At 62.4% G+C, this 11364-nt stretch overlaps 1 protein-coding gene across 2 annotated transcripts in view; it reads right to left on the minus strand.

Annotated features, from left to right (window-relative positions):
* Positions 1-11358, minus strand: part of SEMA6C (semaphorin 6C) — a 28072-nt gene extending 16714 nt beyond the window's left edge. For both annotated transcript variants that reach the window (XM_025038476.1, XM_015595417.2), the window contains exons 1-18: positions 11154-11358; positions 9132-9181; positions 7345-7513; positions 5863-5977; positions 5517-5580; positions 5324-5380; positions 4881-4982; positions 4566-4656; positions 4280-4399; positions 4007-4095; positions 3473-3690; positions 3016-3147; positions 2582-2734; positions 2170-2343; positions 1759-1905; positions 1403-1480; positions 1220-1275; positions 1003-1047 (exon numbers count right to left, since the gene is read on the minus strand). In XM_025038476.1, the coding sequence (XP_024894244.1) occupies positions 1003-1047; positions 1220-1275; positions 1403-1480; positions 1759-1905; positions 2170-2343; positions 2582-2734; positions 3016-3147; positions 3473-3690; positions 4007-4095; positions 4280-4399; positions 4566-4656; positions 4881-4982; positions 5324-5380; positions 5517-5580; positions 5863-5977; positions 7345-7459 (1756 nt within the window). In that variant the 5' untranslated portion in view covers positions 7460-7513; positions 9132-9181; positions 11154-11358. The remainder of the gene's footprint in view (positions 1-1002; positions 1048-1219; positions 1276-1402; positions 1481-1758; positions 1906-2169; positions 2344-2581; positions 2735-3015; positions 3148-3472; positions 3691-4006; positions 4096-4279; positions 4400-4565; positions 4657-4880; positions 4983-5323; positions 5381-5516; positions 5581-5862; positions 5978-7344; positions 7514-9131; positions 9182-11153) is intronic.
* Positions 11359-11364: the final 6 nt, after the last annotated feature.

The following is an 11364-nucleotide window of genomic DNA, read 5'->3' on the forward strand; positions in this document are numbered from 1 at the left end:
AAGCGCAGGAGACCAGGAGGCCAGAGACGGAGGCGCCCAGGGCGAAGGCTGCGGCCACACAGGCCAGGAGCAGGGGGATGGGAACGGAGCGGGAGGCCGAGGCTGCGGGGAGGTCTCGGCGCACGCCTGCCGACCGAGAGGGGGAGGCTCAGCCAAGGCCGGCGAGCTGGGATGGCCGGTTCTGGAACTTTCACCTCTCCTGCTACTGCTCAGCTTCTCTCCGACACAGCCTTGATTCCCCCTCCGAATCCCTTCCCCTGACCCCTCCACACACAGAGCCAATGGCACCACCCACACACACAGGCCAGAGCTTGGGCCCGCGAGTCCCCATCACAAGCTCTGGGCCCCTGGCCCGGTGACCAAGCCAAGAGCAACTGCCACACTGCGGGAGCAGCAAGGAGGCCACGCTGGGACGCCCAGCTCTGGGAGGGGAGGCTCCAAACAGGTATTAGTGGGCACGGAACACTGGGTCAGTGAGGGGCTTAGGATTCTTCAAGAACCAGGGGTCCCACACTTCACTCCTGTCCCTCCCAGCCAGCCCCCTTACCCTGCGTCTGAGCTCCAAGAGTGGAAGACTGGGGCCGGGGGTGGGCATCACTGGGGGGGCTGGGGGTCTCAGGGGAAGGGCCAGGACCCAGAAGCACTGGTGACAGAGACCAGGTCAGAGCCAGTGAGGCTCCTGCTCTCCACCTCTGACACCCGTTCAGTGGGTCCCCACCCCACCCCCATCCCAGAACCCAAAGGTCCAGAACTCCAGGCTCCACTTCCCTCTGGGTGTGGGGAAGGGCTCACCATGCAGGACATTCATTTACTTGTTCAAAACTATTTATTAAGCACCCTACTGTAAGCCAAGCACTGAGCTGTATGCTGGGCATTTGGAAAGATGGAACCCTGTTCTGAGACTCAGGGTGTCCAGGGTGCTGGTCTGCTGCTACCGTGGGCACAGACGTGGGCAAGTGTGGGCCGAGCAAGGGAAGGTGAAGCTGGGACAAGAGGACTCACCATAAGCAGAATTCCCTGCGCCGGACTGACTCCCGGTGGCTCCGTCTATGGGAAGGGAGAGAGGGTGAAGGTGGGGGCTGGGGGAAGCTTCATGAAGAACTGGGGAGGTGACTGACTGCACCACAGAGAGAAAGGAAGATGAAACCCGTGCCTGGGCTGCGTCCGGCCATCGGGGCCGCGTGCAGCCATGGCTCCAGCAGCCTCCCCTCCTGTTTACCTTGGCAGTCACCGTGCTCCATGGATTCCTGGTTCCCAGCTGGATCCACATCAGTCCTAGGAGGAAATGGAGGTGGCTCAATGCAGCGGTGCATCTTGCCCCTGTCCCCTACCCATGCCGTCAGCCTCCTCTCTTTGTGGTGGGCAACTCTTTTCTCAGGCGATCTGGGGGCCCCTCACTTACCCACCAGGTCCCCTAATATCCACACAGCCTCTGGAGCTATGCCATCCGCAGTACGGGTCCCGAGAAGCCAGACAGCTCCTAGGGAAAACTGAGTCACGCGAGGCTGGGACCCTCTCCATTCCCCCGCCTTTTCTACTCTCACCCTGGCCCACAGGAGCTTCCTAGCCCGACGCCCCCATCCTATCCACCCAACGCCTATTCCTGACTCTGGTTACTGCCCACCTGTGGGAGGCTTGAGGTCCCCACCAACCATCCCTGACACTTATTTCCCTGCCACGCCCAAAGCCCGTGTTCCCGAGCTCCTCCTGGCCCGGGGAGCCCACCCAGACAGGGCCTAGCCCCCAGGCCCCTCTCACCTCCGGCAGGCCCCGTGCCGGGCACACCGACTGAGAGGGAGGTAGATGATGCAGCCAGAAAAAGCCACGAAGAGCCTGTGACCCTCAGTGTCCAGCTCCAGCCCTATGACCCGCCGTGCCGTGTGGGCTGCCCGCTTCCCACTGCACCTAGAGTGAGGCCAGAAGGAGTCAGAGGGGCAGGCCTGGTGAGGGTCCTGTTTCCCTGGGGAGGTGCACAAGCAGCTGAGTGCAGCCCACGGGGCTGGGCTTCCGGAGTGACCACGCCACGCCACCGCACGGTCCGGCTTCTCACCAAGCCCCTCTCTGTATCCCATAGCTGCAGAAACCCACGCTGGAGCTCCCACCCCATCCCCACATCCCTGTCTACCACCTCACGTCCCACCCCTGCTCCGCGGGGGGGCCTGTCCTCACCGGGAGGGGCTGTAGGCATCAATCTCTTCCAATAGGATGGGCTCGCGGCCCCCAGGCTGCCCCCCTGGGGGCAGCACCTTCAGCACTGTCCCATCGTTGGAGCCGAGGAACAGAACTGTTGTGTTGCCATAGGGACCAGCCGCACCATCCACGGCTACCTGGGTCAGTAGGGCCCTGGAGGGACAGGCCTCGGGTCAGGGCAAGGGGACCAGTAGATGCTTGCATGTTCCAAGGACAGCCCGCGTGTCCTGGAACCCAGCCCGGGCCCTTCCCCTAGCCCAGGGTTTCCTTCTTCGCTCCCTTCCTTCCATTCCCACGGGTCCTTCCTCCCGCCAATGTGATTTACGTTGTGGGGTCAAAGGAGAAGCGGCTGAGAGGGAAGGGCAGTGGTCAGCATTTTACAGCCCCGTACCTGCTGGTGAGGGTGAGCAGAGGCTGGCGGGTGGCCGGTGGCACAGCGGGGTCCAGCAGTGGGTGAGCCTTGATGAAGGTCAGGACATCGTCAGGGAGATCTCGGGAAGAGGGGAACAAGGCAGCTACACCCACTCCGGCACAGGATCCTGGCCTGGTGGACACAGCGGGAGGGGGCCGCCTCAGGGAGGGAGCCGGTTGGAGTCAGGCTCTTTGCCCCATCCCCCACTGCCCCTAGACATGATTGGCAGCCCTGGCTCCCCCTCCACAAGCGCGCACCCTGGTTTCCCTTCCCAGGTGCAGCTCGCCAGTCCCACTGCCAACCCATGACAGCACTTCCCAGGCCCTGGACACCTTCCCCTTTCCTTACAGTCCCATCCTGGGAGCAGACACTGCTCCATTCTGCCCCACAAAAGCCACCTCCATCCTGGGTACCTGGGGGAGGGGACCCTGTCCTCAGACACAGGGGTCCACGGCCCATCCAGACTCCTCTGCTCCTTGAACTTGCCCTCAAACCCACGCTCAATATCATCCAGGTAGAAGGCGCAGACCGCAGAGCCAGGAATGCTGAGGGAGCCAGAGAAGGCGAAGTGTCGGAAGGGACAGCAGAGCTCCTTCCAGGTGAGCCCTGGCAGCCACCCTTCATGCACCATATTAAGGGGTGGAGCCTGAGAGGGTGGGGCAGTGCCCTGGGTGCCATGCTGGGGGGTGGAGCCTGAGAGGGTGGGGCAGTGCCCTGGGTGCCCTGCTGGGAGAAAAAAGGTGGCAGAACAGCCACTGGCTCTGACTGGAGCTTCCCTGCTCTAACACCATCAGTAAGTTTGGGGAGGGGAGCTTGGACGCTGGTGGGACAGGGGACAGATCAGGCCACATCGGTTAGTCTAGTACCAACCTATTGGTCTGGGTGGTGAAGACCCCAAAGAGGGCAGAGCGGCCAAACAAGTCCACGGGCCCAGTCAAGGCCTGTAAGACGTCAAAATAGAAGGCAGAGTCCCCAGGGACAGAGCAGTTGAGCCGCAGCTTCAGGAAGGATGTCCAGTGGCGGTCCAAGGCCCGAGGTGAGCCGCCCATGTCACGCTTACACACGCGGGCCACACGGGAGAACTGCACCTGAAGATTGGGGGACAAGGAGACCAGTGAGAGATGGCCTCGGGGCCAGCGGGCGGGAGGAACGCGGCAGTTAGAGCACCGGGACACAAAGGTTAGAGACGCAGCAAAGGAAGCATGTGCTACGCTGATTCAGTCTGGGCCACAGACCAGGGACACAGCAGGATGTGGGGGCAGAAGGCTGGGGGCTACTCCAAGGTGGGGGCTCAGGGTCCAGGGGATTGTGCTGTGGAGATCAGGGCCAGGGATGGTCCCCGGACTGCCTCCCAAGGACCCAGCAGAACCCTCCCGCTACCCACCCCTGCTCCCCGCTCCTTACCCTCCCCAGCCGAGCATCCTCCACAGAGACCTCTCGGAAGAAGAAGTAGACATGGTCGCCATGCTCGAAGGCATGGATGAAGTGCGGCTCTGAGGAGGGGTGACAGGAAAGGGCATGGAAGGGTATCTACACCTGCTCAGAAACTCTGGCCCCGCACAGCCTCGCCCCTCCACCCACGTGCACATGGCCACCACTGGCCGCCTGCTCCCTGCCTCAGCCCTCCCCGCCAGCCTCCTCCCCACGAGCAGCCTCCCTCCCCAGGCCCACCCTGACCTCGGAGCCACTTGGAGTCGTACTTGGCGGAGCGGAGCGGAGGCTGAGACCCAAGGCTTCTGTACACGACAGCGTCGCTGGCCTGGAAATCCGCAGCTGTGGCCGAGTACAGGCTGCCCTCTGGAGGGGTGGGTGGCCGGGGTCAGGGGAGGCTCAGGGACCTGCATCCTGGCCCCGCCTCAACCCTCCACTCAGAAGCACAGGGCTGGGAGGGCACAAATTGGGAGGGGGCCTACGGGGTGCTCCCTCCAGCCACAGGCCTGCTCTCACATGCCCAGGTGCCCACCTGCGAAGACGGCCACGTTGGACTGCGCGGTGTCAAAGGGGCATCGAGCCTGCCCGCTCAGCTCCTCGCCCTCCTGCTGCAGCGACGATATCTGGAGGCAGAGGGAGCAGGTCTTGGAACCCTTGGGGTCTTGGGGAGTCTGGCTCCATAACCCACTTCCTGTCCCCTTGCCTCCTCCCCCACTCTTTCTGGACCCCCACACTCTGGGCATTCCCACTCCTCCGCTCCCACGGGTCTGTCCCCACCCACCAGACCCACTGCACACCTGGTCCCTCCCCACTCCCATCCGGCCCCGCCCCCGCCCCGCCCTCGCACCCCATAGCTGCGGCACACGGGGCTGAATGAGTTCGTCCCACAGGCCAGGAGCGTCTGCGAGTCCCAGGGGACCAGAACGCGAATGTAGTTGTAGCACTCGTCCTAGGGAACCCAAAAAAGGTCAGTCACGGGGTCCCTGGGACAGGGGGTCACAGGAAGTAAGGCCGCCCCCCTTGAGCCAGGCGGAGCCGCGTGGGGCACAGCCCCAGCAAAGCTGCTGGACAGCCCTGCGGCCTCCTGTCCGAGCCTCGCTTTTCTTTTCTGTGAGGCTCGTCGAGGGAGCTAAAATCATTAATTCTCTTTCCTGCACATTTTCCTCTGAAAATGAGATGAGAGAACTGGGTGGGAAATCAGGCAGTGTTGGGGACCGCTTGGATAGAGCCCCCGGGGCGGGGTGATCTCCCCCCCTCCCCGCCCCCCGAAATTCTCGTCCCGCCCCTCACCGTCAGCTTCCCCCGCACGGCACAGTTCTCCACGTCCTGGCTCCTCCATGTGAGATACTGACGGGAGAGAGGATGAGCGCCAGTCACAGGGCAGCTGGACCCCCCCCATCACGCTCCTCTGGACTCTGCTTCCCACCCCCGCGACCCCTTAGACCCTCCGTCCACAGCCTCCTCCCCGTGGCCAGCCCCTCACCTTGTTGGGGACCAGCCCCTCTCCTTCTTCTTGAGCTTGAAGATCGAAGGAGAAAACATGGTCCCTGAAGGAACAGGTAAAGAGAGACCGGAGCGCAGCCAGGTCACCCCACCTGAGCTCCTCAGCCCCTCCCTTGCCCATGCTCAGCTGCCCAGTGCAGACCGCCTGCCCCCTCCCTCCCCCTTACCCCGTGCCTTGGCATTTGTGCTCTGGGCCCCACCACGTCCATGTCCCATGGCTTGGACACCTCATGTGTCCCCTGCAAGATCATGCAGTGGCCATGCAGGTCCCACGTCTACCCAGCAGCCTGCAGGGCAACCCCACAACTGTGCCACAGCCAGTTTACCGGGCAGCCACTAGCAAGGTCCGGTTCAAGGTCAGGAATCTCTGAAAGTCCAGCCCAAGTTCTGCAACCACGGCGTCATCCTCCAGGCCCCGGAACCAGGATAATGGGGAGGTACCTAGAAGGCACAGAGAGGTTCGTGCCTAGGGCCAGCCGTGACACCACACGCTCCCACGACCCCCTCCCCAACCAGATGGAACCCAGCCGCAAACATAGTGGGTATATGAGATGAGCCGTGAGGTATTAATTAAGCTATTAACACAAATGGTATTAGCTAACTCTGAGCACTTAACTCTGCCGAGCACTGTGTTACACCCTAGATGCACTGTCTCGTTAAATACCACAGCCCCAAGAGGCAGACACTAGCATTGGCCCCTTTTCACAGATGGGGAGCCTGGAGCTTAAAGCCCATCAGGCATTTGCGTTACTCATTTGGCTTGGAACAAGATTCAGATCCCAGTCTGTCTGACTCCAGGGCTGAGCCCAGTCCCTTCTTGGAGCTGCCTTAGGACTAGCGATTCCCTTTTGCTCTCATGATGGATGAACACCAACCCGGCTGGCGCGCTCACTCACCCCACTGCCCCCAGCCCTCTCTCTGCGCCCTTCCCTCATGGTTGTTCACAGGCCGCCTCCACCCTCCAAGGCTTCTGCCTCCTCTGACAAACTCCAGCATCCACCCGGCCTGGTCCCTGGACCCACAGTCATCAGAGCCGAAGGGAGCCCAGAGCTGGGGGCAGACGCTTTCGCACAGTGCTTGGAACTGCGTCTGGCACATGGAAGCGTTTGCTTCTCCTGTCTGCCCCAGTAACCCGACTGCAGTTCCTCTATCCTTAAAATCACTCTGAATCCTACGTATGTCACGGGAACCTGCAAATACAGAAAGTTCTCAGAAAAAGTGCGTCGACGGCTTCCATCCTGGCGGGACGTGGGCCGAGTGGCGGTACGAGTGGTGGAGAGGGCGGTGAGAGGCACTGGGTGCCGCTGAACTGGTCCCAAGCCTTCCTTTTGTCACCAGTAACAATGGCAAACGCGTAAGAAGCGTTCACTTTGCGCCAGACAGCGTCCTCGGCACTGTACGTGTATTACCTCGCCTAACCCCTAAATAAGTCCGCGAGGAAGAATATTATTATCACCTTCATTCTGCAGTTCAGGAGACTGAGAAGAAAGGGTAAATAACTTGACCAAGGTCACACGGCTAGTGAGCGGGGTTTGCACCTGCTCAGGTCTGGTCTGCTGAGAGCCCGTGTTCTGAACTACCCAGCTGCCTCGAAGTGAAGCGAGTCGACTCAGGGTCGAGAAGCAACTGACCTGAGGCGCCAGCTCACCCTGCCTGTCTGCTCCCCTCCGCTGGCCGTCAGCTCTGAGCCTCCTCGGGCGGGAGCCTTCCCGCACCTGGCCTCCCACACAGGGAGCCTTGGTGTCCAACTGCCCAACTGCCGAGACCAAGTGCTAAGCTCACACACCCGGCCCGGACCGGGCACTCACCTTGCAGGTCAGAGGTCAGCAGCGGGAGGGGGTCCTGGGGAAAGGCGGCCTGGGTGTGTGGCAGTGAGAGCAGCAGCAGCAGCAGCCAGGGCATGAAGCGGGGGGCGCGGGGCATCCTGTGCGGGGCAGCTCAGGCCCCAGGGGGTGCCCCCTCACCCATATGCCGGCCCTAAAAGGGGACGCAGAGGAGAGCTGGGGAAGGGGCCAGATTCCCTCCACCCTTGCAGCGGGCGGGCTCCTCCCTGGTCTATCCCCAGAAGACCCTGTGGAGTTGGGGAAAGAACCCGCCCGTTGGCACTGCCTCAGTCCCAACGACTGTCACTGTCACTCAAGGCCCTTCCCGCTCCAACTGGCCCCAACTGGCTTGTGCGAGGCCCTTCTGCATGACCCCAGGTAAGGACAGGACACGCCTGCGCCCCCTCCCAGTCTCCTCACTCAGCCTTCCCTCCTTTCTCCTGACTGGGCCTGGGACACATGGTAGGTGACACCTCCTGGCCCCCCTCTTGCTAACCCCTTCTCGGCTATAATTAGACACCAAAGCCTTAAAATTATAAATAGTGACTTCTTGGCACTGGGAGGAGAAAGAGGGCACCATGTCTGCCTCTCCCCCAGACCCCACGGCACCCTGGGAGCAAGGCCCGCTGCACACAGGAGGAGGCGGCTGTGAGGCAGCCCCAATCCTGTCTAGGGCTGAGGAAGAATGAACAGCCTAGGGGTCACTGTCCTGGTCTAAGCTCATGCTTTGGCGGCCTTTCCCATTGCTAGGGAGAAGCAGGGTAGGGAGGGGGGCTGTGCTGTCTTAGCCAAAAATGAATCTGCATCAAAGCCAGATCAGAGGCTAAATTTAGCTCTGGCTGCAGCTGTCTGCCCGACCACTGTGCCCCCTCCCAGCCTCTCTAGCCCCCTCCCTGGCTCCTAAGAACCAGTGCTTATGCTTGATGGAGGGGAAGGGCAGACCCACCCCCTATGAGGAGCCAGGGATAGAAGGGGTGTCACTGGTGAGGAGATGGGTACCCATGTCTCCCTTCCTTCTTCGGGCTGCCTCCAAGTGGAAGTATAAGTCATTCAATGACCGGCAAGCAAGGGTGGCCCAAAGTCCAGGAGAAGATGGGTCTGGTGGAAGGGACGAGCCTCCCCTCTGGCTGGGCCCACAGTGGGACGTGTGCGCTGGCTCCCCGCCTTCCTTCCCCTGAAGTGAGGGGCTGTGCAGGCTCCCCAATCAGGTCAGGAAGGGTGGGGACCCTTTCCGTGAACGGTCAGCTTCCCTCCACCGATCCTCGGCTGCCCATCCTGCCATGACCCCTGAAGAAGAGACCCTGGGCTTCCAGGCTCAGCCTAGTCCATCTTCCCAACGATTCCACTCTTGGAGCCAGGACTGAAGTGTACCCCACCCCCGACCCAGCGTCACTGGTGGGGAGGCTGACGTCAGACAAGGTCTCAAGAGACTGGAGGAGGGGAAGGGGTAGGAACGACTAATGATGACCCCCTCCCCAGGGTTGGGGCAGTCAGCTGGCTAAGTACCCTCTGGTGCTGGAAGTCCAGACCTCCCTTCCCCGCCCCCACATTTCCGGATGCTGACGCTCCCAGGGGAAGAGAGAGGGACACAGCTTGTCTCCTCACCTCCCCCTCCTGCTCACCCCTCCCAAGTTGCCCTGGGCAACTGGTATCTTCACCCAGGGAACAACTTTGGTCTCTGGCAAGTGGGGAGAATGGCCAGACCCTCTTCCTGCTCCCAGGCCAGCTCAGCTTCCATCCCCAGCCCTCAGGAGCCGCTGCCCTCTCCTTACCTGGTGTGGTGACTCCCGTAGGGGTTTGAGGGAGATAGGAGATCTCCGACCTGATGGGAGGAGGGACAGAGGAGGAAGAGACTGTTATAGCTCCTCGCCACATGCCTTAAAAGTAAATGTGAAAATTCACGAGAAGTCTACTGAGATTAGGATAGGGGTGATGCTGCCCTGGAGAGTGCGTGTGTGCGTGCGTGCGTGTGTGCGTGCGTGTGTGCGTGTGTGTGTGTGTGTGTGTGTGTGTGTGTGTTGACGCTGAGCTTAGTTACAAAGGTGCTGGGCCCTTCATGCCCAGGGATGGGAGGGCAGGGCCTGGGGCTTGTCCCTAGCCATGAACTCCTGGAACTGCAAGACCAGTCTTGGGAAAGGGATGACAGGGAGAGTGTGTGGGGCACGAGGACCACTCCCACAGAATCCAGCAGCCTTCTTAGCAAAAGCGCCCTAGCTGGGGACAATAGAGGCTAATTTGCATCTCATTTACATGCTCTTCATTTCTAGGCAAAATGCTGATAGCAAGCACCCCCAGCCCCTTCCTTCTTCCCAGAGCAGGCCCTGCGTCCTTCACACCCAATTTCTCTCCACCCCACCCCCCGCCTAGGTCCAGCCTCTAAAAACACTTGGTTGGCCTTTGCATGGGCCCCCTAGACTTAACTATGACACATCTTTAAGAGGGCTTTCCATAGCTGCTTTGGGGGAGCAGCAGTTGAGCAGCCTGGAGAAAGGCTGACCCTGGCAGACCAATCCCAGCTGTTTCAGAAGCGAACCGGGAGGCCTGGCCGGCTCTCTCTCCCCCTCCTAGGCTCTCCCCTGGCTGGGCAGAGGAAACAGCCCTTCTCTCTCCTCCTGGCCCTGCAGCCACCTCTGGGGAGTGGCTAGGGTCATAGCCTGAGTCTAGCGGGGGCTGGGGAAGGGATGGAGAAGGGGAGACCGGGCTAGGGACAATAGCAGGAAGCCCTCTGGCTGGTCGCCCGCCCCAGCACACCTTCCTCTGGGGGAGCGGGGGGCGCGCCGAGGAGCCTCGCAGAACGGGCGCGTTCGCATCTCCACCGCCTTTCCACCCTCCGCTCACAGCCCCAGGCTCACACCTTCCCTCCCTCCCACCCAGCCCCCAGCGAGGCTAATCCAGGTGTCTAGAGCCTCGCATGAGGTGGGCCTGGGGCCAGGGGCTCGACGTGTCTCCCCCTCACTGGATCCGGGGCTCCGAGAGGGGCGGGTAGCAGAGTCTGGGCCGGGACCGGGTCCCAGAGCCACGTTAGCGGGAGGAGGGGCTGGAGGGGCCTGCAGGCGCAGACCGAGTGGGGACGCGAGCGGGGGTGGGGGTGCGGAGGCGGGTCTCCGAAGCCAGGGAAACAGGGCCAGAGGCTGGGAACCGACGAGGGCGGGCCCGGGGCCACAGCCGAGCGAGGTCGGGGGGCTGGAGAAGCGGTCGCCGGCTCGGCTCTCCGCCTCGGGAGACCTCGGTCTAACAAAGCCCAAGGGAGAGTGGGGTGCGGGAAAGAGATGGACTCTGCGACTGATGTTTCTCGGGGCCCCGTTCTCCGACTCTGCGCTCGAGCCAAGCAGCTGGGAGGTGCTCAGACTCCCGCCTGCACAAGGACAGAGGTGCAGCCGTGACACCAAAGTCCGGAACGATGCGTCCCTTCGGGGGCATCAAAAGGGTCCGGTTCTCCGCAGGTCTCGGAGCCTTAGTTTCCCTGCTGAGGAGGCAAGGGACCAGGTTTTCCACCCTCTGTACGGTGCGCGCCTCAAGTCATCCCCTTTCGCGCTCCCCGTTCCAGGGGCAGCGACTCAGAGAAACCCGGTGGGCAGAGGCGCCCAGACCCTGCGCCCACCGCGCAGTGACGGGGCTCGGCCAGGTCCCCTCCGCCCTCCGCGCACCTCAACTCCGCCGACCCTGTCCGCCAGCCAGGCACACCGAGCGCTGGCATCTCCCGGGTCCCTCTCGCACTTCGGGACTCGCCCCCGGCCTGCGGTGCCCCGTCCTCCCTGCCTCCCAGCAGCCGCGTCCCTGCTCCCGGTACTTGCTCGGAGATGCGGGCCAGGGGGATCGAGATCGCAGCGGGCGGGCAGGGGCCCCGCACCGCGCCGACTTCGCAGTCCGTGGTGGGAGCTCGGGCGAGGTGTGATGAGCGTCCGAGCTGGATGGAGCTTGGATCTGGGCTCCCGGGCGCTGTCGGGTCGGGCGAGCCCAGGGTCCCAGTCGCAGCCCCCACTCCCGCCGCGGCTCGGCGGAGGA

This window comes from Pteropus alecto, unplaced genomic scaffold (assembly GCF_000325575.1).
Source record: "Pteropus alecto unplaced genomic scaffold, ASM32557v1 scaffold106, whole genome shotgun sequence".
NCBI classification, from domain to species: domain Eukaryota; kingdom Metazoa; phylum Chordata; class Mammalia; order Chiroptera; family Pteropodidae; genus Pteropus; species Pteropus alecto.